The sequence below is a fragment of the Eutrigla gurnardus genome, assembly GCF_963514095.1.
Source record: "Eutrigla gurnardus genome assembly, chromosome: 5".
In the NCBI taxonomy this organism is placed as follows: domain Eukaryota; kingdom Metazoa; phylum Chordata; class Actinopteri; order Perciformes; family Triglidae; genus Eutrigla; species Eutrigla gurnardus.
Genome location: NC_139919.1, coordinates 18,127,868 through 18,150,600, shown reverse-complemented (window position 1 = coordinate 18,150,600; position 22,733 = coordinate 18,127,868). Strand labels below are relative to the sequence as shown.

The following is a 22,733-nucleotide window of genomic DNA, read 5'->3' as shown; positions in this document are numbered from 1 at the left end:
ATTATGTTTAAGTCAAATTTGAGTCGAGTCTTTCTGATTTGTCAAGTTCAAAAGTCAGCAGATTCATGACATCTGTCCACACCTTTGTTTTACAGAGTTTTACTTTAATAAAATAGAAATAATATCAGCAGGTCATACAAATTTTCAAATTAAAAACCAGAAAGATAAAACATAAAAGAGAGGAAAAATTTACACAAATGATCAAGTTGATACTTTACACAAACATCACGACATCAGATACTTAGCCACCCAGTTCAATTCCAAACAAATATATCCTTCAATTAAAAAAAATGCTAAACGTGATGTAGCTGCTCAATAGAGACTGCATAGGAGTAACATTAGTGCACACGTCTGCTGTGAATAGGCAGAAGAAGATGATCAGATGATGTTGTGCAGCAGAGAGACGGCCAGAGCGATGAGGGTCAGCGAGGAGGAACAGACAGATGCAGAAGATCCAGACTTCATGAAGGACTCTGTGTGTTTGAGCATCCAGTCCTTCTCCTTATCGAGTCCCTGTTTGTCCAGTTCAGGACCCACCAGCCTCCGGATTGTCTCATAGTATTGATTTAGCCACTGAAGCTGGAGCGAGAAAAGACCACTTTCAATAACAGTCATCAATGAGCCTAAAGATGTACGCTGCTGTGTGAAAAAGTAAACAGTGGATAACAGACAAAATATATATATATATAATATATAATACGGTATCTACCTGGTCTAAGGTCAAATATGGCGTTCCACAGGGAACAATTCTTGGAGCACTTTTGTTCTGTTCTGCCACTTGGTAAGATCGTAAAAAAAAAAAAACCCCACTATCATTGCTATGTCAACAGTGGTGGAAGAAGTGTTCGTATTTGTTTACTTGTGTAATAAATAATACATTACATTAGTAAAATCAGGAAACAGGCGATCAGGCAGTGCAGATTATACCTACATGCCAATCAGTATGAAGACAGATCACCAGATCCACAATGTCCCCACATAGAAAGCTACAAGGCCAGGAATAATAAATCCTTCTTTCTATCAGCTGTGACCGTTCTCAATAAAATAACTTTTAGCCATCCCGGAAACTCCCTGAATCTCAAGCAAATGTATTATCAGCTAAATGCCCTTTTTGGTTGTCCTGCTGAAAAAATGTCTGTGACTGACATTCTTATGAATGTCATTACTAAATTGTTAATAGCTTCATTGTTTTATTGCTATTGTTGCGGCTCGTTGAGGTGTAGCTAAATCAAACTACTTGGTTGGCGATTTGATGGCTGTCGCCATCTTGGATTTTTGCCACCGGTGAACGCAAGTGACCATATTTGGACGAACACAAGCGGCAGAGCAGCACCCCAAGCAGCAACCTTACTGCCCTGTGGCTTCTGGTGTGAAGCTGGTGTCAAGCTGTTAACAAAGTTAGCAGCCACACCCTGAAGCATCCCCTGCTTTATGGTCTATTTTACTGTAAATACGACCATCATTTACAAAATGAACATCATGCTGTAATGAAGAAAAGGTGAAACTAGCGATTGAGACCAAAAAGTAAAGTTTACTGAAATAATAAATCAAGTGAGAGGTAGGGTCATTTTCGCATAGACTTCCTTGCAACCGGATTTATTTTGTAACCAGATGAGGCGCCCCCTGATGGCCAGTAGAGAGAATGCAAATTTAATCCACTTCCAAATTTGCTTTACGTTTCAGAACCAGAGGTGATGTAATAATGAAATGTCATTAAAAAACGAAGGGAGGATCCTTTAAACGGAGAGCAGGACCAGAACTTCCTGTGCGGGGGTGAACCATAATCTATAAGTATAAATATATTTCCACTGCTGATCTGAGTAAAAATAAATACACTCAAGTTAATAGAATAGTTACAAGAAATCTTTCTTTTTTTAAATGTTATTTTCATTCGATTGATGCTGCAAAAAGAAAAAAAAATGTGTTTACTCTTAAGATGAAAAGACACCAAACATGGAAGTTGATTTCACACGTGGTTTTGTTTTCTCAAAGAATGTTTTGATCGCTCAGCTGCGGAGAAGCTTTGACCTGAAGTGCACAGGGGGATTTTAAGAGGAAGCAGCACTCGTAAAACAGAAAAACAAAGACTTGGTCGATGTCACACTCTCTTATGCTGAAAGGCATTTAAAGGAAACTCATCATATCTTTGGGGAAGTAGACTTGCATTACAGCTTGTTGGGCATTTGTTCAATACATTGCATCAATACTTCTTAACATCTCCTTGAAATAATGGTGAAATACAAGTAACTTCTCCATATACAGTTGATTATGCGGTCAAATCCAATTTCTTACCTGCTCTGAGCTGAGGAGCGAGGTGTCGATCAGCTTTCTGTCATATGGAACCAGCGACACAGTGTCAAAGGTCAGATAGTTATGGCCATACTGAGGGTGAGGAAAAAGCACAGTCACAAAGAAGTTACCTTGATGTTGCTTATATTATTCATTAAAAGCAGGAAGTCGTTGACATGATTCTGGATTATCAATGAAAATCTTTTGTGTATCTACCTTTGTATGTACAGGTACGACCACAACAACGTCTTCAATCCGGATGCCAAAGTCATTCTCCTTGTAATATCCAGGTTCTTACAGTAAAGAAAATCATTATCAGATCTTCTGCATTCGATTATTTCAACCAAGAAATGCAAAATTAATTTCCTGTCAAATGATCATAATGCCATGTTAACTATGGTGGACGTGGAATTAATAGAGAGAGAAAATAATCTCACCGATAGACGTGAACATGCCGGTTCTGAAGGGAATGTTGTTGCTCTGGAAACCAACTGGCCCTTGAAAATATTACATGATGTCATTAAAATACAGATTATACCACAGAAAACCACGTAAAAACAAAACCTTAAAAATAATAAATTTTTTACATTACCATTCTTAGCTATTTCTTTTAAATTAGAAAGTGGGTGGTTTAAAAAAAAACAACTAAAATACAAATTTTGTATATTGTTGTCTGTGGTGTTCTACCACAATCTTTTTACAAGAAATAATTAAAACATGACTGAGTTATTTTCTACATATAGTTGCATGATAACCATAATGTATTTCATGGATTGAATTGTTTCATTTTCAGCCGATATCAGTTTTGCCGATCAGACAAATCAAGACGTTTAAAGATGTCACTTTGAGATGGACATTTTTCATAATTTTCTGACATTTTGTAGGCTAAATGATGAATCAGTTCATTGAGAGAAAGATGATTCTATGCTGAAAGTAATTATTAGTTGTACCTCTACATCAGAGAATCAGCCATCTCCCTGTGGCTCATTTTCCTGAACTGTGCAATTTTCCCCTCCTTTACATGTGCTGGCTGCTTTACAAAATGTGTGCTCAAACATGCAAACTACTTCCCTGTTGTTTAAAAAAAACACCTTATCACACTCATTTACTGTATTCGCACCAGAGTGTGATGAAATTCAATTTGATGCAAAACAGCCTCTTATGTGCGTCATGATGCCTTTACACATCACAGATCATTGATTCCTCATCTGCCTTTGAACTGGATTTATGTTTAATATGTTTAGCGATAGATAAAGATGTCCCGATACAATTTCACACTGGGGTGGTACATTTTAAAAATGTGTGGAATTATAAAAAGAGAGCATACACTCGTGAACTCCAAAGTAGTTTCCAACACCATGACCTGTGCCGTGACCATAGTTCAGGCCCACCTCCCACAGCGCTCGGCGACCCAGCATCTCCATGTTTACGCCTGTTGATAAAAAAATATATATTTCAACCACTTAATTGATCACAAAATGTTCATTTCAAAGTGTATAAACTGGGCTCTCTAGTGGTGAAACTAGGAACTGTATCAGGGCAGAATCATTGTCAATCTAATTTGTGTCTGTATGAAGGTTTTAGATTCCCACCTCGTGTCCCTGAGGGAAAGACGGTTCGAGAAATCTCAATGTTTCCCATCAGCACTCGAGTGAAGGCCTCCTGTGAAGCCAGATAGAAATTCAATGACAGGGAAAGGGTATTTTAGGATTTTTGGGGGGATTCTGTTTTTTAAAGAACAGTACAGCAAAGATTTTACAGCCAAAAGTCAAATCTGGCCTTTATTATGATGTCAATCAGGAAGAATACACTGAACAGTCACACTTTCAGTCACATTATATAAACTGTTACCTTTTGCATTGCTGTCGGGGTTCCCCAGTGAACTGTCCGAGTGATGTCAGTGGTCCCATCTCTGATTGTAGTGAGAGACACCATGACTCATCTCAAATGCAAGAGATGTGATGTGAAACTTGAGAGTCTGTGAGCAGATTGTGGTTTTAACTTACAGATACTGGCCTCCAGAGTCCACCAGGTACATCTCATCAACTGTCAACCTCCTGCTTGTTTCCTCTGTAGGGCTGCAAAAAAACATCAGCACTTCAGATGTGAGCTGTAGTGCATTTAAAGGACCATAATAGCTTTACATTACTGCTGTTTTCTAAAACATGTATACATTTAAAGTGGAGCACTCACGAGAAATGAGCAGCGTGGCAGAGAGACAGGGGATGACACTCAACAAATAACTAAATACATTTACTCAAGTACTGCACTTCAGTATGATTTTGACATACTTGTACTTTACCTACTTTACCTTTACCTTCCATTCTATGCTACTTAATACTTCTACTCCACTATATATGATATATTTTACTTTTTATTCTGCTACATGTAGTTACTAGTTACTTAAACAAAGAAGATATGTTTCTATGATATGATACTATGTGATACTACGATTCAAAACATATATATATATATTTGCACTTGTACATAGTATTAAATACTAGTAAAATGACAACAACATGCAATGACTGTTATATATCCAGTAGTATTTTATATATATATATATATATATATATATATATATATATATATATATATATATATATATATATATATATATATATATATATATAACAGAATAACAGAATAACTTACTTCCTATTCAAATAATTTGTATACTTTTGGTACATTTTGTTGATTATAGTTTTGTATTTTTACTAAAGCAATATTTTCAATTCAGGGCTTTTACTTGTAATGGAGTGATTTTAGATGATGGTATTTCTACTTTCACTTAAGTAAAGGATCTCAGTACTCCTTTCAACGCTGGTGATTATAATGTTAAACTCCCAGGCCACCAGATTGCCCCTCTCAGTGAATTTTGGCTTGTATAAATCAGTTTACAACACACTGAATGCTTTGGCTTCAGCAGTAACATAAGCAACCACATCCCAAAACCAACCCTGTCATCTTTTAAGAATGTTGCAAGCTAAAGGCATAGAAGATATAGATATATACACATTTGACATAAAAAAAAAAAAAGAGTAAGTAAGAAGAGGAAAAATATGACTACATCTCACCTGTAATGGGCAAGTGCAGCATTGGGTCCACTAGCAGAGATGGTCTCAAAGCTTGGCCCTCTGCTGTCTTTCTGTTTGCTGTAATGAGGTTAATATGAACTGTGAAAGGCAACTACGAAATAAGTACAATTTTAACAAATGTAATACATTTTTGGGTCTCTACAGAACTCATATTCTGACTTGTGCAATTTCATGAAGTAGCAGACCGGCAAATGCAGTATCTCAGCTCTCCTCCATCTCGTGTGCACTCACCTGCGACACTTGTTGACGTATTCGGCAGCGGTCAGCTCAGTCTCTTCCCCCTCCGGCACTGCCTTCTCCAGCCACATCAGCAGCTGGATGACCGCCACTGCATCCCTCACCTACACGCAGTCACAATGACACACTTGACCTGCATCAATCGCACAAACCATACAGACTGGCGGGTGGCGTGACACTTTGCAAGGCCGTACAGACATCATTGGACAGGGTAACAAATGCATCAGGCTCTGTGTTCAATGAAGTGTTTGAGCTCTCGATGAAAACCGTTCAACAACGTCCCACCAGTCTGACAGTGAAGTCACAGACATACACGTTCAGATGCTCATGTGTGCTGGTGTGGATACTGAGTGTGTCTGTGATGACATACGTGAGCATCCCTCAAGATTCGCTGCTCGGTTTCATCCTTTACTGCTTTCGTCGTCAATACAGGAGAGTAGGAGCTCGTCATTAGTTTCTCCTAAATGATGAAAGAAAAAGGATACACATATAAAAATACATATATAAATTATTTAATTTTAATATTATTTTGGCCACTTAGGGGCAGCGAAACAAGCTGTAAACATGACCTTATACAGCTGATGTTGTGTCTAATATTCACTCTCTGCTCACCAGCTTTGTCAGGTGTTTATTTTAACATGTATCACAAGAAAATGAGTCCTTAGTTCTTCACCATGAGTGACCCCTTTCAGATTATACATAGTTGTTTGATTCACTGTTTATTTAAAGATGTTGACTAATGCAGCTTTAAAAACTTGGATTTTGTCCATAACACACACACAAAAATATCCCAGCAGCAGCCAACGAGTCGTGACTCACTACTGCTGCAACAGTACAGCAATACAAACAGATTAATACTCAATGTACGTAGAGCATTTCATTTAAGGTAAAAAAAAATGTATACACTTATGTATAATATAACACTAAAAAAAGAACAACATTTTGCAGTACAGTAAATATAATGAAATTAAATATCTGCATACCTCTGGCGTAATGACCTCATAAAGTGCATAGTTTGTGTACTCTGTGCCTATCCACACTTTGACCCCAGGCTGGGCAATATAGTTCTTCAGATGATCTCGAACGCTGTCATAGCTTTTCAGCTGCACACAGAGGGAGTCATTACAGGAGGTGTTCAGGTACACCCTCAATTCCTCCGTCAGCCTGTCCGTGTGGAGGAAGAGCCTGGAGGGTGTGGTAGAACCAAAGGGTTTATATAGGGGGAAAATGCCTTACTGTGTGTATGTGATGGGAAAAGGCATACAAATTAAATTTGGCTCCCACATGTTCACACGTGAAATCCCTGATTTACCAGATCTCATCCATTGTGAGCAGCGTGTAGGAATAGAAGAAGGGATTGTACGGGATGTCGTTGCCGCGCAGATTGAAAAGCCCTGGAAATCAAAAACACACACCAGCCCAGACAGTCAGCACGGACATGAAATTGCATCTTCTGCTACATGCGGCAGAGCGGAGACACGCCGTTTATATCTTATGTTTGTGTCTGGAAGACGTGACTTCGTCCGTGTCCCTATCATTGAAATCAGACTCGCTAATCCGGAAATTAGAAGTCAGGGATGGTCTGAAACCAAACAGGGCTCCTGTGTGAATAATAAGAAAGACGCTTTTGAATAATTCACTGTTCTTTTGACGAACTGAACATCCAATGTGCATACAGATAATCTCATAATCATCAAAGTAATGTGTATTTTTGTCTTTTTGAGCAGCGGATAAGTTTAAAAAACACCAGTAGTCGGTTTCATTTTTGTCATTTATATTGCATTTACACATAATCCTTCATATCAGACGTGTATTTGTTCTTTGTTTGTCTGCTGTCATTTGACTTTGATGTAAACTGTCATTTCAGAAATAGCTTGAGGCTAAAAAATACTACGCATCTATTTACCAGGTAGCCTACAAAAAGAGAAAATATACCATTTGGGATTACTTTTCGGCCACTTTTGAATGTGTTGTGCATTGTACCCTGTTTTAATATTAAAATCCATTTTGTTATCGTATTTTAAAACCATTATTGACCAACTGTTTTTACATGTTTCAAGTTCCTCCTTTTACAATTATTTTACTGTAATAGTGGTGGGTAGTTCGGCACATTTAAGTATCATAAATAAACTGTCTTCATCAAATAATGTTTCTGTGGTGGTGAAGAGCTACAACTGAATGTTCAACTAAATGCTTTTATGAACTGCAATGAGAACATTCACATTCATGATGTGGTCAACTGTGTTTTCTTCAGTGAATTCAGCTATGGTCCAATATAAAAGGTTCTAAATGAACAGCATGATTTATTGAAAGCATCACGGACAAAGTTTCCGTTACTTACAGGCTGTTTCATCCAGCGCCGACAGCAGAAGAGCCGATGGTTCGTATGGATTTTCTCGTATCTGATTCCGTATATGCTCCACTTTTATCTGCCAGGACCTTTCTGCAAAGACATTTTACATGAACGTTAACAATTGATACTCATTTGAGTCATATTAGAGTTTTATTACGTACAGTATGATCACCATAATTCTAATTAAGGAATAATGCATCCTTTTTTTGGCCATTAGGGGGCAGCACAACAAGCTGAAAACAACAACTGTACTGTTTGTGTCTCTCCTTTCAGCTCCGTTTTGGTCTCCACACACTTTCGAGAAACATATTTGATGGGATTTTGCTACTAAATGTTCCACAGTGTTCACCAGACCTTGTCTCTGGTGAGCGTACATTTGGTTTATTGAAGCCTTTTTCGCTGTCTGCTGCAGATGAAAGTAAGTTTGTTGAGAGCGGCGACAGCAAGGCAAAAACAGCGAAGGCTTTAAGTACAAAACAATAAGCCTTCTATAAATGTGACGCTTCCGCCTAAGTGCAGACACACATCAGTGGTTTTCCAGTAGCTTTTCTTTGACATTCCTGTCTTCTGCAAATTGCTCATCGCCCTGGAAACTCTACCCAGACAGCAAGCTTTCATATCAAACTATGAGACAGCATTTATAAATGACTCAAACACACACACAAACACACACAGACACACACACACACACACACACACACACACACACACACACACAGACCATTATACGTTTATGATGCCATCCATTTGTTCCCTTCGTCTCTGTTCTGACCATAAAGACTAATAAGGCCTATGAGCGTCCAGACTACTTCCTTTTTTACGGAGGATTTTCCATCCCCATCAAAGTTAGTATTTGAGCTGTTAACCAGCCATAAAAACATGCACAGGGTGTTTATGGTTGCGTTTGTGGAGCTGCTTATTGCTTGTCCAGTTTGCAGGTATTTATCAGCACATAGATAAAGGGCACCAGACAGGAAGCACGGCCGACTGCACAACACGGACACACAAGGAGACCCACGTATGACTCTGTCGGGCAGACGGGTGAGGCTGTCAGGCGGGATGGGCGGCCTTTCCTTCCACACATGGTCGACCAGGTTAACGGGGACGGACTTGAGGCTGCGATTGCTGGACTCCAGATTGATGCTGTAGGCCTCCTGCGTTTCTGGTGGAGGAAATTGCAGATGATTGCACACACTGAGCTGAATCAATCACAAGTAAACAGTCGCCAGAGTGGAGTCTGGAAGCTCTGTCGATAATTTTCCATTTACTTGGCCGAGCACTTTATTCCTGTTAACCTAGACTGACGGGGGGGGGGGGGGGGGGGGGGATGGAGAATGGAGACTTACTGAGGGAGAAGAGGAAGGGATCAAAGCCGATCTGGCCGCCTGATGGTACCTCAGAGATCAGCCACTCTGCTATACTGCTGATTGACACTGGGGGACATCACACATGACAGGCTTTAGAAGTTATTACTGACTTCAGAGCATGGGACAGAATACATACATTTTAACTACCTCTGGTGAATATTGTGATATATAGAAATATTTAAAAATGGTATTTTCTTGTATTAAATAGATTGCTGCACATCAAAATATGGGTTAGAAGATTAAACAATATGTCAGTTTTTCTAAACTAAAGCAACAACTGCAGAGACACATTATGGTTTCTAACGATGTAATAATTATATTCCAGATGACATAACTGCTTTTTGACTGACCTAATAAAACGTGAACGTTGAAAGGCAACCCGCTGTCTTAGCAATAAGTTACACATTAAGATGTAAATACAAGAAGTTAAAGGTCATCTGGTCCATATTAAGTTATAAAAGGCTATGAATGAGTGATCCTTATTGCAATTGAAAAAACAACATGTTGTGTAATGATAAAGTCTCAAGTTGCATCAGACATCATAAATCTACACATGACCAGAGAGCTCAATGCAAACTTAAAGAATAAAGGCTTTTATTATTCTATATATTTGTAATTGTCAATAAATCTTGTGAAAAGACCAAAACCAATGACGATGCTACTGTGTCTTTGATTTTCAGCCTCAAGCACATTAGTTCCAGTCAAACTGTTCACTGTTTATCCTCTCACTAATACAGTGTTTCCATATGTGCGTGTAATTTTTAGATTAGTTTCTTTATGCAGCTGAAGTGTCGTGTTGTTTGCTTGAGCTCTCTCTGCCACTGTAAAAATGCTCTGTATTAAAATTTGTGCTTTACAAATGTTTGAACATCAGCATTCAGTGTGAAGCGTTTTTTGATAAGACAAAACATGCAGTGACGTTTACTTTGTTCGTGAGCTATTTTTATCATGTAAAACCTGTGATAACGGGTGCAGCATTTGTCAGGATATTTTTAGACTAGAGAATCAAAAACCACAAATATTTGAACGGAATCCATGTGCCCTCCGTTGTCACAACATGTAATGACAATATGATCGCCCCCCTCACCATCTTTTTCCAGCTCCCAGTTGCAGTCCATCTGTCTCTCAGCTTGAACCCAGTACCGACTGTCAGTCCACAGGGCAGCCTTGGTCTGAGTCACTACAGCAGTGCCTGGGGAGAGACAGCAGCTGGGTAATGGAGAGGGCGGCATAGAAAGCGAATTGCAAACAAATACAAACGTCAGAGTTGACTGAGAACGATGCATGATGGGCCAGCTAATGAAACATGTAAGCGTGCGACTGAAGGGAAACAGGAAGGTCAAGAAGATACACCGAGGAGATGGCAACATGGTGATGTGCCATGGATACGTAATGGGGACGTACATTATCATTCCACTGTTGTAACCTCACATGAGGTTGTTACACTGACATAACAACAGCTGAATCTCAATTCTGTCTGATTGTTAATGGAGTCTGAGAAAATGTGGCTTTTCTTTATGGAGTCTGGCATAAGTTTGACCTGGTGTAAACAAGCACTTTACTGAAACGTCGTCTGTCTTCTTATCCTCCCGTGCTTTACAGCTGAGTACAGAAATGTGTACCATCATTAATTTTGTTCTTCATTACTGCGTGGAAATATATCTCAGGATTTAATGGTGAAGATACTCAGCGAAGGAGAGAGCTGACGGATGGCATGATGCGATGATGCAGCGGGTGAAAGCTATGAAACTAAATGAACGAAGAGATGGCTGTCTCATGAGGATGTGGGATGAAAGTAGATCAGCTGCACGGCCGTGGCATTCAGAGGGGGGGGGGGGGGGGGGTCAAGGGGGAGGAGGACGACATCGTCCAAGAAGAGGAGAAGGAGGAGGAGGCGGAGAAAACTAGAGGCAAGAAATGGATTGTACCTGCGGAGCCTGTAAAGCCGGTCATGAAGGCCATCCTGGCATCACGTGGGGCGATATACTCACTCTGGCAGAGAAACAGAGGTTAGTATCTCACTCACTCACACACACACGCACACACACTCACACACACACACACACACACACACACACACACACACACACACACACACACACACGTAGACGCAGATTAATTAATTATGATGGACAGCAGATGTACCAGGTGAGCGTCGGTCCCAGGGATAATGTAGGCAGAGATATTCAGGGGAAGCATTTGTTCTCGTAACTCCTGCAGCCGGTGAGTTGTATTCACTGCTGTGTTGGGGAGGTACTGTAACACACACACACACACACACACACACACACACACAAAGGCAGAGAGAGAGAGAGAGAGAGAGAGAGGGAAGAGTGTGAAGTATTTTGATTGAATTAAAACCTGCTGAATCATCCCTTCTGTATCTCCCTCTGTAATCATTATGGTAGTGCATGTGTAGTAATCATTAACCGTAACATAAACCTGGTGCAACATGTTTCATGATGGGAAATCGGTGTGTGACTTTGTGTGAATTTTAGGACATATTTCTGTATTTCTGTGTTCTCTTTAACATGCTTCAGTTCACTCACCGGTGGGGAAAGGGAGCAGTTCCTCTCAGTTCGCTCGTATGCAACAGCACCAATCGTGTTGCCTGAAGAGACAAGTGCACAGTGACAAAAAGACCTTGGAAAGTGACACAAAGTAGTGACCGAGCTGAGCTGCGTAAGCACGTTTTCAGATCAGCATAAAGTGGTGCTATTTTTCTGAAGGGGTGATTTATTGTGTTGAAGCTTTTCCGACACAGTGACCGTGGAATCAATGCAACTTAAAAGCTCAGGCTTTATTAGCACAAAACCCCCCAATCAGCCAAAGTAAAGGACACAGGACAAGCTCACACAAGGGAGCGGTGCAAAAAATAATAAAATAAAAATAAAGACACTATCAATCACAATAACCACAACTTTCCCCAATAGGAGTTATGCAATCAATCAAGGGAGTACAGTGCAATCACGTCTGTGTGCACAGACGCTTTGTTAAATATGAAAAAAAGAAAGAAGGAGAGAAATGAAACAGAGCTGTTTTCTCCACATTTTGTGCAAAAAGAATCCGGATGAATAAACCAACAGAAACACAGAAAGAGCAGAGGGCAATTTCCTGACCCCCATCTTAAACACAGGCAATCGAAACGGACTACAGATGATCCATTTTTACTTTTTCCACCACTTCCGTCTTCATCATGAACGAAGAGAAATAGCAGCGACGTCTTCACACGCAGGTCAACCTTGACACGCACATTGAGACAAATGAGTGAGGAGAAAGGGGAACTTTTTACCTGTTGGTGCTGCCAGAGACAGAGCCAGAACCAACCAGCCATAGGAAGGCATCTTGGCACTACCAGCCTGTCACGAACAGATCCACAGACAGAGTGGCTACAAAGCAGGTGCTCCGATATGTGTGCAGCGTATGTGAGAAATTGTGTGTGGGTGTCTGCTAGTAAGTGCTTGACTGTCCTCTCTCTCTCTCTCTCTCTCTCTCCCTTTTCCTCCTCCTCCTCCGCCACTATCTTCCCTCCCTGCGGCCCTCAGATAGGAATCATGTGCAGTGGCTTTGGGAGTTGATCGTGGGCGTTCAGAAACATTTCCTTGCTTTCTGACCTACAATGTGTGGAGGCACGATGACCACCCACCTGTTTTTTCCCCCCCCTGCTCTCACGCTCATTGTTTTTGCGTTGGGAATTCCCACTTACACACACGCAGATGTTTTTTTGATCAAATGAAAACACACTTTTTTTTTAAATCGTATTTGTTTATTAAACCCCAATGAGACATGGAAGATGCTAATGATGCATTCAAAAACACGAACAAGGCTGGTTCACATGCAGTGCAGAAGTGCCTGGAGAGTTTCATTGAAATGCAGATTTTCATGTTTGTGAATTTTCATATTTTACACATGAATGGATGTACCGAGTATCGGTGTCTTTAGAGCTACATATTATAGGCAAGTCCTTGTAATCCTGAAGATTTCCATAGAAAATGTATTTTTAAATCCTTTCTATTCAAGCCAAATGCAGTCTGCCACTTAGTGCTAAAAGAAGGCGACAGAGGAGAGGAAGAAGAGGACGATGTCGTCTTCTTTTATCTTACTGGAAACAATTTGATGTCACTTTATTCTGGTGCAGTTTATACAGTTGGACATTTCCGGGGAAAACACTTATCCAAGTTTGTGGAGATTTAAATGAGAAGGTCAATACTACTCTTCTGTCTGTCTGTTAAATATGAAGGCTCAGCCAGCTGCCAGTTAGCTGAGCATAAAGGCTCTGTACATTAGGGGAACAAAACCTGTAAAACTCAATACATAGCACATTTTATCCTGTTTACTTAATCTGTACAAGCAAATATCCGCTGTTTCGCTCCAGGATGTCATTTTACTTGACCAAGAAATGTTGTTACCTTGAGACAGAGTAAGGCTGGTCCAATGCTTCTGGTCTTAACGCTAAGCAAGCAATTATTATTATCACCCTATAAACAGACAGGACTCGGTCACTGTGCCAATTAATCAGTGCAAAGATATTATAAAGCCTCAGAGTGGTCCGTTATTGCTGGTTTATTAATCCGGAGAACCAGATTTATGCACATCCTGCAACTACCTGATGTGAATATGTTGATTAGGTAACAGCTCCACCGTGCACTGGGATCCACTAGCTTTGATCATGACTTCAAAACCTGGCAGACCTTCTGACTACAGTGCTGCTGAAATAAGACATGAGAAATATACAATGATCACAGAGCCGTGCTTCTTACTTGACCTCTTTTTTCCATTGAGGGCTTGAAAGTTGAGTTATAAAGGTGGGCATTAAAATAAATGCATTTGAAATTCTGTAGAGTCCCTTTAATTTAAATTTGCCAATTTTTCATCAAGTGGGATAAGCTTGGCTAACCTTTTTAATTAAAAAACATATTGCTGTCTTTTATGAACTAGATGTTTCTAATCAAAGAAGACCTTAAAATACAATACCATTAATGTTGCTTTTGTGGATCACCATAAAGGGACGTGTGTGTTTTTTAAAACGGGATAATGCTGCATATATAAGAGGACTCAAGTTGATTGATTTCCATCCGTGGTTTCCGCTTCACAACATAAAAAGCATAAACCACTATGCGGTTCGTCTGTGTGACCTTCAAAGATGTCTTACTGCTCACAACTGTATTTTTAGATATACAGTGACCCAGATAATATGTTGGCCATTTTATTATCACATTCAGTAAAAGGCCATGGATGCACTCGGCAAAACATGTGATGAGTTCTATCGGTGTAGCTTATCAGTGTGGAAGACACACATTTTAAATATGTAACGCTTTTTAAACCAAATCAACCATGGCGGGCAGAGCGTCATTGACTACAGTGGACTTTTGCTGCTGGATGCTGGATATACTAACGGATGGATGCTGGATATACTAATGGATGGATGCTGGATATACTAATGGATGGATGCTGGATATACTAATGGATGGATGCTGGATGTACTAACGGATGGATGCTGGATATAGTAACGGATGGATGCTGGATAAAGTAACGGATGGATGCTGGATAAACTAATGGATGGATGCTGGATGTACTAACGGATGGATGCTGGATATAGTAACGGATGGATGCTGGATAAACTAATGGATGGATGCTGGATGTACTAACGGATGGATGCTGGATGTATTAACGGATGGATGCTGGATGTACTAACGGATGGATGCTGGATGTACTAACGGATGGATGCTGGATATAGTAACGGATGGATGCTGGATATAGTAACGGATGGATGCTGGATATACTAACGGATGGATGCTGGATAAACGAATGGATGGATGCTGGATGTACTAACGGATGGATGCTGGATATACTAACGGATGGATGCTGGATAAACGAATGGATGGATGCTGGATGTACTAATGGATGGATGCTGGATATACTAATGGATGGATGCTGGATATACTAACGGATGGATGCTGGATATAGTAACGGATGGATGCTGGATAAAGTAACGGATGGATGCTGGATAAACTAATGGATGGATGCTGGATGTACTAACGGATGGATGCTGGATATAGTAACGGATGGATGCTGGATAAACTAATGGATGGATGCTGGATGTACTAACGGATGGATGCTGGATGTATTAACGGATGGATGCTGGATGTACTAACGGATGGATGCTGGATGTACTAACGGATGGATGCTGGATATAGTAACGGATGGATACTGGATAAACTAATGGATGGATGCTGGATGTACTAATGGATGGATGCTGGATGTACTAACGGATGGATGCTGGATATACTAACGGATGGATGCTGGATAAACTAATGGATGGATGCTGGATGTACTAATGGATGGATGCTGGATGTACTAACGGATGGATGCTGGATGTACTAACGGATGGATGCTGGACATAGTAACGGATGGATGCTGGATATACTAACGGATGGATGCTGGATATACTAACGGACGGATGCTGAATGTACTAACGGACGGATGCTGGATATACTAACGGATGGATGCTGGATATACTAACGGATGGATGCTGGATATACTAACAGACGGATGCTGGATATACTAACGGATGGATGCTGGATATATTAACGGACGGATGCTGGATATATTAACGGACGGATGCTGGATATACTAACAGATGGATGCTGGATATACTAACGGATGGATGCTGGATATATTAACGGACGGATGCTGGATGTACTAACGGATGGATGCTGGATATACTAACGGATGGATGCTGGATATACTAACGGATGGATGCTGGATATACTAACGGATGGATGCTGGATAAACTAATGGATGGATGCTGGATATACTAGCTGAACTCTTCTTCACTTCGCTGGGGTCAACAAGTACAAGTGGATACGGTGTCATTGCAACTCAAATTGTGTATGCTGTGTTTGCCATACTAAATTATGTTACTGCCTGTTGCCTTGCCTTGCCAGCCAAATACATCTGCTATAATCAAATCAATGCTCCACTTTTTAACTGCAGTGATCATGTCAGAGGAAGCGACTATGCATAACTGGAAAATCATTTTCATCCACAGATTTCATTGGTGTTCCTGACCGTGAGCAAATGGACTTGGACTGGAAACAGAGTTTATTTCATGTGTGATGTGGTTGTATAGCCATATGTTTACGCCATTTTACATTTTGACACGAGCCTGACCGACGGCGACCTGAGAGAGATTTGCCCAACGGGCCCAAACAGCTCCTTTGGAACAGAGGAATCACAGACTGTGGAAAGGTGTACTGGCCCTTTTCCACCGAGGCATTTTGAGGGCCGGTTCGGAGCCGGTGCCCGATCGCGAACCAGTTCTTCCTGTTTCCACAGACAAAGAGCCGGCTCTCGGCCAGGAAAACTGAGAGCAGCTTTCTTCCTCTGTCACGCAAACACAGGTAGTCCATTTGTAGCAGTAGAAACCATCATAACAAGCTTCTAATGTGCGGTAACTGTTGTTAGCGGTTACACACCGGCACGGTTCTGGTTCTGGCACAGGTTCGGTTCTGGAGTCTCAGAACCTTGGCGCTGTCTGGCGAACCAGCCCGCTTTCACGCCAGTTTAAGTGGAACCAAAGTGGGAGGACGTCATTCCGCGTCACACAGGCGGAAGTAAACACAGCAACGGCAAAATGGCAAGTCGCGTGGAGTATTTACGAGCGTTTGCTCTGTCACTGCAGCTATTTGCTCACATCCAACACACCACCATGCACCAACTGTTGATAAGACGTAGAAGACGATTACGTATAAGGCGAATGGTATGTAAAAGTGTATTTATATGTTTAACGTTATAACGGTTACAACGGTTATGCAGACGTAGCTAACGTTAGCCTGGCTAACTGTTAGCCTACACCGTATCTAACAAAGCATGGGAAGAAATGTAATGGAACTTTTGACTCTACAGTTAATCATAAACGCCATGAGAAGAAGACAGAGGGTGCGGGCACATCCCCGTTCACAGGAGTGGTGGGATGGCGTTGTTCCTGGCTTCAACAACGACATGTTCATTAGGAACTTTGGAGTGTCGCGGGAGTCTTTCGACTACATCTGCCGTCGTCTAAGCCCCATCCTGCAAAGGAAGACCCCCAACTACCGTCTGCCCATGCCCGTCAATAAACGGATCGCCATTGCCCTGTGGAGACTGGCCACCAACAATGAGTACATGAGTGTGAGTCACCTTTTTGGCGTTGGTGTTTCAACTGTATGCCGTTGTGCGCAGGACTTCTGCTATGCTGTCATCAAGGTGCTGCTTCCTGACCACATCAAGACCCCTGATGCCAGAAAGTTAATGGAGATGGCTAAATTTTTTGACAACAGGTGGGGGGCACCTCAATGTGTTGGAGCAATAGACAGCAGCCACGTCCCCATTTTAGCACCTGAAATGTCCCCATGTGACTTTCATAACAGAAAGGGATGGGACTCCATCGTCTTACAGGGTGTTGTTGATGGCAAGGGTCTGTTCTGGGACGTGTGTGTAGGCTTCCCTGGCAGTCTACATGATACACGCGTGCTCAGACAGTCCCATTTCTGGGAAATAGTGAATGACGGACAGTTCTTCAAACAGCATACTGTCAATATTGCTGGACGTGATGTAGGACACTACATAATCGGAGACCCTGCCTACCCACTGCAACCTTGGCTGATGAAGCCTTTTTCTGATACAGGCCGACTGACCCAGGAGCAGCACAACTACAACGCCAGACTCGGCAGGGCCAGGGCAATTGTGGAGACCACCTTTGGGAAATTGAAAGGCCGATGGAGGTGTCTCCTGAAGAGGAACGACTCCCAAGTGGACCTCACCAAGAAGATGGTCCTAGCATGTTGTGTGTTGCACAACATTTGTGAAGAGCATGGCGATCGTTACCTGGAAGGCCCTCCAGTGATGGAGAATGTGCAGCCACCTGTTCGCGTGTTACAGGAACCTCACCAGGAAGGAGCTGATGTGAGAGCTGCACTGCTCGGATATTTCAACTCTTAACTGATGGACAGATTATACTGTACAGTATTTGTTTTCCATTGTTTTTGTATGCCTTCTGACCTGACCTGAAAATGAGGTCACATTTTGATGTCAGAAAAGTTAATGATACGAGTTAGTTACTTTGAGAGAATATTAGTTGTTGCACTTTATCAGTTTTCACCTGCTTTAGTAGTTATGATGCTGTTTGCACATACTGTAGTCATTGCTGCATAGTTTCTGTACTCACCTGTCATGAACATGTCAACAGCTGCATCCAACAGAGACCATAATCTCACATTTGTGTAGTTATTGTTGTACTGGGTTGTTGTTTTCTTGTCGAGAGAGATGTGGCATTTATGTTCACAACTTATTTTATTAACAGAAGGTCCTTTTTATACACTGCCTTTGTTTCAACAATGTAAATAAACACAGAGCAAAGGTCTGATTTAAAAAGTGTCATTTCTTTCTTACAAAATATATACAGTATGACTGATTGTGCTATGTTAACATATATTAACTTTATATAAAGTGACAAAACTGTAAACTTTCAAGTATAAAATGTAAACAAAGAAACATCAACACAACAAACTTGGCTAAAAAAAATATGTCCGTTTTCTGAACCTGAGTAACGGTGAAGTTAAAGTCCAAATGTAAATGTTCAACCCTGATGTTGTCCTTGATTTGGGTTGCTGACACCCTCTATGGCAGAGACCATCCTCTCCACCAACCCCAGCAGAGAAGTGGTGGTCTGCTGCATCTGCTGCATCATCCTCTCCTCTCTCTCCTCCGCCTTCTCATCTGACTTCGCCAGGTAATCAAGAAGATCCAGGTAGTCATCTCTCTTCCTTTTTCCTGGGTAACAGAAAACGGGTATTAAGCAATGCAGAAATCATTTCCCCTGGTGGCGCCTGAGGTCAGGAAGACAGGACAGATTCAATATGCACCTGAACTATATGTTAGTTTAAATACAACCAGGGGTGATTTACATTGAAATCCAAAGCAATCTTCATAAATCATCATCGTCATCACTAGAAAGGGGGTCTCGCCCCAAATACTTACTTCCATTTTTCTGTGCTTGCCTCTGGTCAGGGATTTCTCTCTCCTCAGAAGCAGCACTAGTGTCACGTCTGCTGGTGGAGGGCTCACTGTTGGTGGTGGTGGTGTCGGATAATTCTGAAGGCGATATTAAATTAGATGAGTCATCAGGCTTACACATTTGACACACCGCATACTGTTATATTAGTACTAAAATATCCTTGCTATGTTTTCACATGTGCAATTACGGTTTAGATCTCACTGCACTACTTACAACCATAATGGGTGCAATAATGTCTAGAACAATAACTATAACTGCAATAATTCATGAATGATGTTCACTGTATAATGTTAATACCATTGGTACTACAGTATCTGCTACATTTAATCGACATTTCAAGGAGTGGTGTGTAGTCAACCTACCGCCATCGTATATGAAAGACCCAGACTCAATTGTTGTGGCGGCCGTGGCGGAATCCAGTGCCAATAACACCTGGTTAGCTGGTCTGTTACCCAAAACGCTGTCCAGCAGCTCGTAAGAGTCGCATGTATCGCCACGTCCAGCTCCACTTTTGCTCAAGTCTTTTTTAGTGTCCCTATAGTCTTTCTTTAGTTTTTTAAGTTTATTAATTATTTGGTTTGGCGTTCGGGTGAACCCAGCCTTGGCCATCTCTTCCGAAAGTTCGTTGTAGAGTTGGCGCTTTCTTGTGAAGGTCTCGAGTTTCTCCTGGAATTCAGGTGTTGCCCAAATCGTCACCATACACTTAGTTTCGTTTGCCGACCACGGAACATTTTTCTTCTCCATCTTCTTCTCTGCTTTCTTTCCTCCTCTTCCTGCTTTCTTTCCTTCTCTTCCTGCTTTCTTTCCTTCTCTTCCTGCTTTCTTTCCTTCTCCTTCCTGCTTTCTTTCCGTCTCCTTCCTGCTTTCTTTCCGTCTCCTTCCTGCTTTCTTTCCGTCTCCTTCCTGCTTTCCCGCTAGACACGCCTGTCGTAGCTTTATGTAATGCTGGTTACTGTTGTACTAGTATTACTCGTGGGTTGCTAGCTGAAGCATATAATATGAATACACGGAGGAAAGGATGCAGCACGAGCTGTTCTTTTGCTGGCGCTCAAAACAAACAACACACAGACCTACACAGACCTACACAGCCGATCCCAGAACCCGGCAGTAGTGACAGTCCAATACAGTTGAGCACCGAGTGCTCAATCAAATCCACCACAACGCCCACTGATGATGTCACGGTTCGCCAGGAAAAACCAACTAGTTATAGGTTCCGCTGCGAATTTGCTTTGTTTGTTTGTTTGTTTTAATTTATTTTGTCTGCCAATTTACTGCTCCACACTCGTCCAGTAGGTGGCGGTAATGTACATTTAACTTGGTTTGCCAACCGCCAATAAACTCCAAAAGAAGAAGAAGAAGAAGAAGAATTTTCAGGTTCTGAACCGATTATTTTTGCAGTCTGAACGCGCCGGCCGGTTCAAAGTTGCGTTCGGGAACCGGAACCGTGCCGGAGCCCTGCCAGTGTGTAACCGCTGAGTGGATTGGCAGACTGAGCTGCTCACACGAGAAAGAGGGATCTTATTGCACTTTACATTTTTAAGTTTTTGACACAAGCCTGATTGACTCTCACAGTAGAAAACCAGAGAAGGGGAAATGTATAATGAGTATCACTCTATATTTTATCATCCATTCATCTACCACTGTATGTAAATAGTGAGTGCACTGTCCAAAGTGGAGCCAGGTAATGAACACCAGTGCAAATCTTATTCACACATTTAAAGTAACCCTGTGATGCGAAAGTGCAGATCAGATTCCCAGCCCAGACAGGGCCATTTTATGTGTCTTATTTGTTTTGCTCTGATCTTGTATATACGTATTTGTTCTGAGGGCACATTAAAAAAAGAGATCACGACAAGATGTTCTTAATAAATAAAGCTTAACCAACAAACTAACCAGAGGAAACAGGTATTAAAGCTGCCTTATTTGACAGTAACCTGAGAGAGAATTTGGAAACTCAGGAAACGCAGGCAAGTGGTGAGCATGAAATAATTGTTGTACATGAAATGCACATTATACTGTATTTATTAAGACAGCAAGTAAACATGCAGGGCAATATGGTAAGATATATGTCTAAAGCATGGCGATAAACAAAGGTTTGACACTTATGTTTCAAATAAAAGCCTCTGCAGTCGGGGTAGATGAAGGTCTCTGCCAGTATTTGAGAATTGATGGTTCTCATTTGCCCTTCAACTTGGCTCGTCTCCCGTCCTCATTACACATATCCAGCACAGCAGCGCTACAGTGAGCTTCAGTTACTGCATTAGTCACCAACCTGCATTACAGAGGGGAAAACAGTGATATACAGCTGTCAATGTCTGGCCACCATCTTCTATTGTGCACTGAAATGGAAAATGCACATGGGTCAAAAAAAGCGTTGGTCAAAAAGCTTGTTTAGTTTGCATAATGCCTTGATATCACAACAAAGACAAGTAGATGGACAATAAGCAGCAAATGTGACAGCAGATTTATTTTTTAAGTATCATTATTAATATTATCACAACTACAGTTTAAACACTAAATATCACACTGAAAGTCTGATCAGGTTCCACAAGTACAAAGTGTTTGTCCAGTTTCTGCATCTGCATTTACACCAACCGGCCAGTTGGGGGTGTAAGTGCTCCATTGTCATTTCTGGCGTCAACAGAGAAATTCATATCGTTAGGAAATGTGAAGCTAATCTGTGTGACAACTGGACATGTCAGTTAGTAACTGTACATGTGTACAAATGCCACACTACATACCAGCAGCATACAGTCATTTTCATGGTCTCTTTTTGCAGTATGTAAGAAACAATACACTTATACATTACTGCGTATTATATATACTGTACATAATGTCAAAGTGGGGTCTGGGGACCCCTGGGGGTCCGCAACCCATAGCCAGGGAGTCCGCAAAATAATTTTCTATAAATTATAAAATTGTGCTGTATCATTAAAAAATGTGAAACTAAAACAAGTATATTGTGTCTATTACTCCCACCCACGTTAGCTTTGGGCCAATAGAAACTCAACATCTATCTGTCAATCACACTTCACTCATCCTTCCAGCTGCGGTTCAAATGTGCTTAATCGATGTTACGATTATGAGGGGGTCCTTGGAAAATTGTCTCCCCTGTCAGGGGTCCCTGGCCCTAAAAGGTTTGAGCACCCCTGGTGTAGAGGGTTTGAATCTGGGTTTGGTTTCTTTCTGCGTGCGGGTTGCATGTTCTTCCAGGACACTTGGCTTTCTCCCACAATCCAAAGACATGCATGTCACCTTAATTGACGACTCTTAGGTGCCCATAGGTGTGAATGTAAGTGTGAGTGGTTGTCTGTCTCTCGGTGATTGCCTGG

The 22,733-nt window shown here is 41.3% G+C and overlaps 3 protein-coding genes across 3 annotated transcripts; 1 reads left to right on the top strand and 2 right to left on the bottom strand.

Annotated features, from left to right (window-relative positions):
- Positions 1 to 93: 93 nt before the first annotated feature.
- Positions 94 to 12,776, bottom strand: xpnpep2 (X-prolyl aminopeptidase (aminopeptidase P) 2, membrane-bound). The gene is made up of 21 exons (XM_084009406.1): positions 12,637 to 12,776; positions 11,894 to 11,955; positions 11,490 to 11,600; positions 11,273 to 11,336; positions 10,432 to 10,536; positions 9,324 to 9,410; positions 8,996 to 9,139; positions 7,966 to 8,067; positions 6,937 to 7,018; positions 6,608 to 6,809; positions 5,995 to 6,084; positions 5,619 to 5,728; positions 5,367 to 5,444; positions 4,296 to 4,367; positions 4,141 to 4,201; positions 3,882 to 3,951; positions 3,617 to 3,721; positions 2,727 to 2,786; positions 2,506 to 2,582; positions 2,293 to 2,382; positions 94 to 579 (listed from the first exon to the last, which is right to left on the bottom strand). The coding sequence occupies exons 1-21, from the start codon at positions 12,686 to 12,688 to the stop codon at positions 379 to 381; spliced, it is 2,025 nt and encodes a 674-aa protein (XP_083865532.1). The 5' UTR covers positions 12,689 to 12,776; the 3' UTR covers positions 94 to 378.
- A 4,183-nt stretch (positions 12,777 to 16,959) lies between these two features.
- Positions 16,960 to 18,326, top strand: LOC311013930 (uncharacterized protein; the record flags this gene model as incomplete). Its single annotated transcript, XM_084010238.1, has 2 exons — positions 16,960 to 17,106; positions 17,253 to 18,326. The coding sequence occupies exons 1-2, from the start codon at positions 16,981 to 16,983 to the stop codon at positions 18,324 to 18,326; spliced, it is 1,200 nt and encodes a 399-aa protein (XP_083866364.1). The 5' UTR covers positions 16,960 to 16,980.
- Positions 18,327 to 18,963: 637 nt separating this feature from the next.
- On the bottom strand, positions 18,964 to 20,455 carry LOC311013931 (uncharacterized protein; the record flags this gene model as incomplete). Its single annotated transcript, XM_084010239.1, has 3 exons — positions 19,764 to 20,455; positions 19,365 to 19,478; positions 18,964 to 19,157 (listed from the first exon to the last, which is right to left on the bottom strand). The coding sequence occupies exons 1-3, from the start codon at positions 20,143 to 20,145 to the stop codon at positions 18,964 to 18,966; spliced, it is 690 nt and encodes a 229-aa protein (XP_083866365.1). The 5' UTR covers positions 20,146 to 20,455.
- Between the last annotated feature and the right edge of the window lie 2,278 nt (positions 20,456 to 22,733).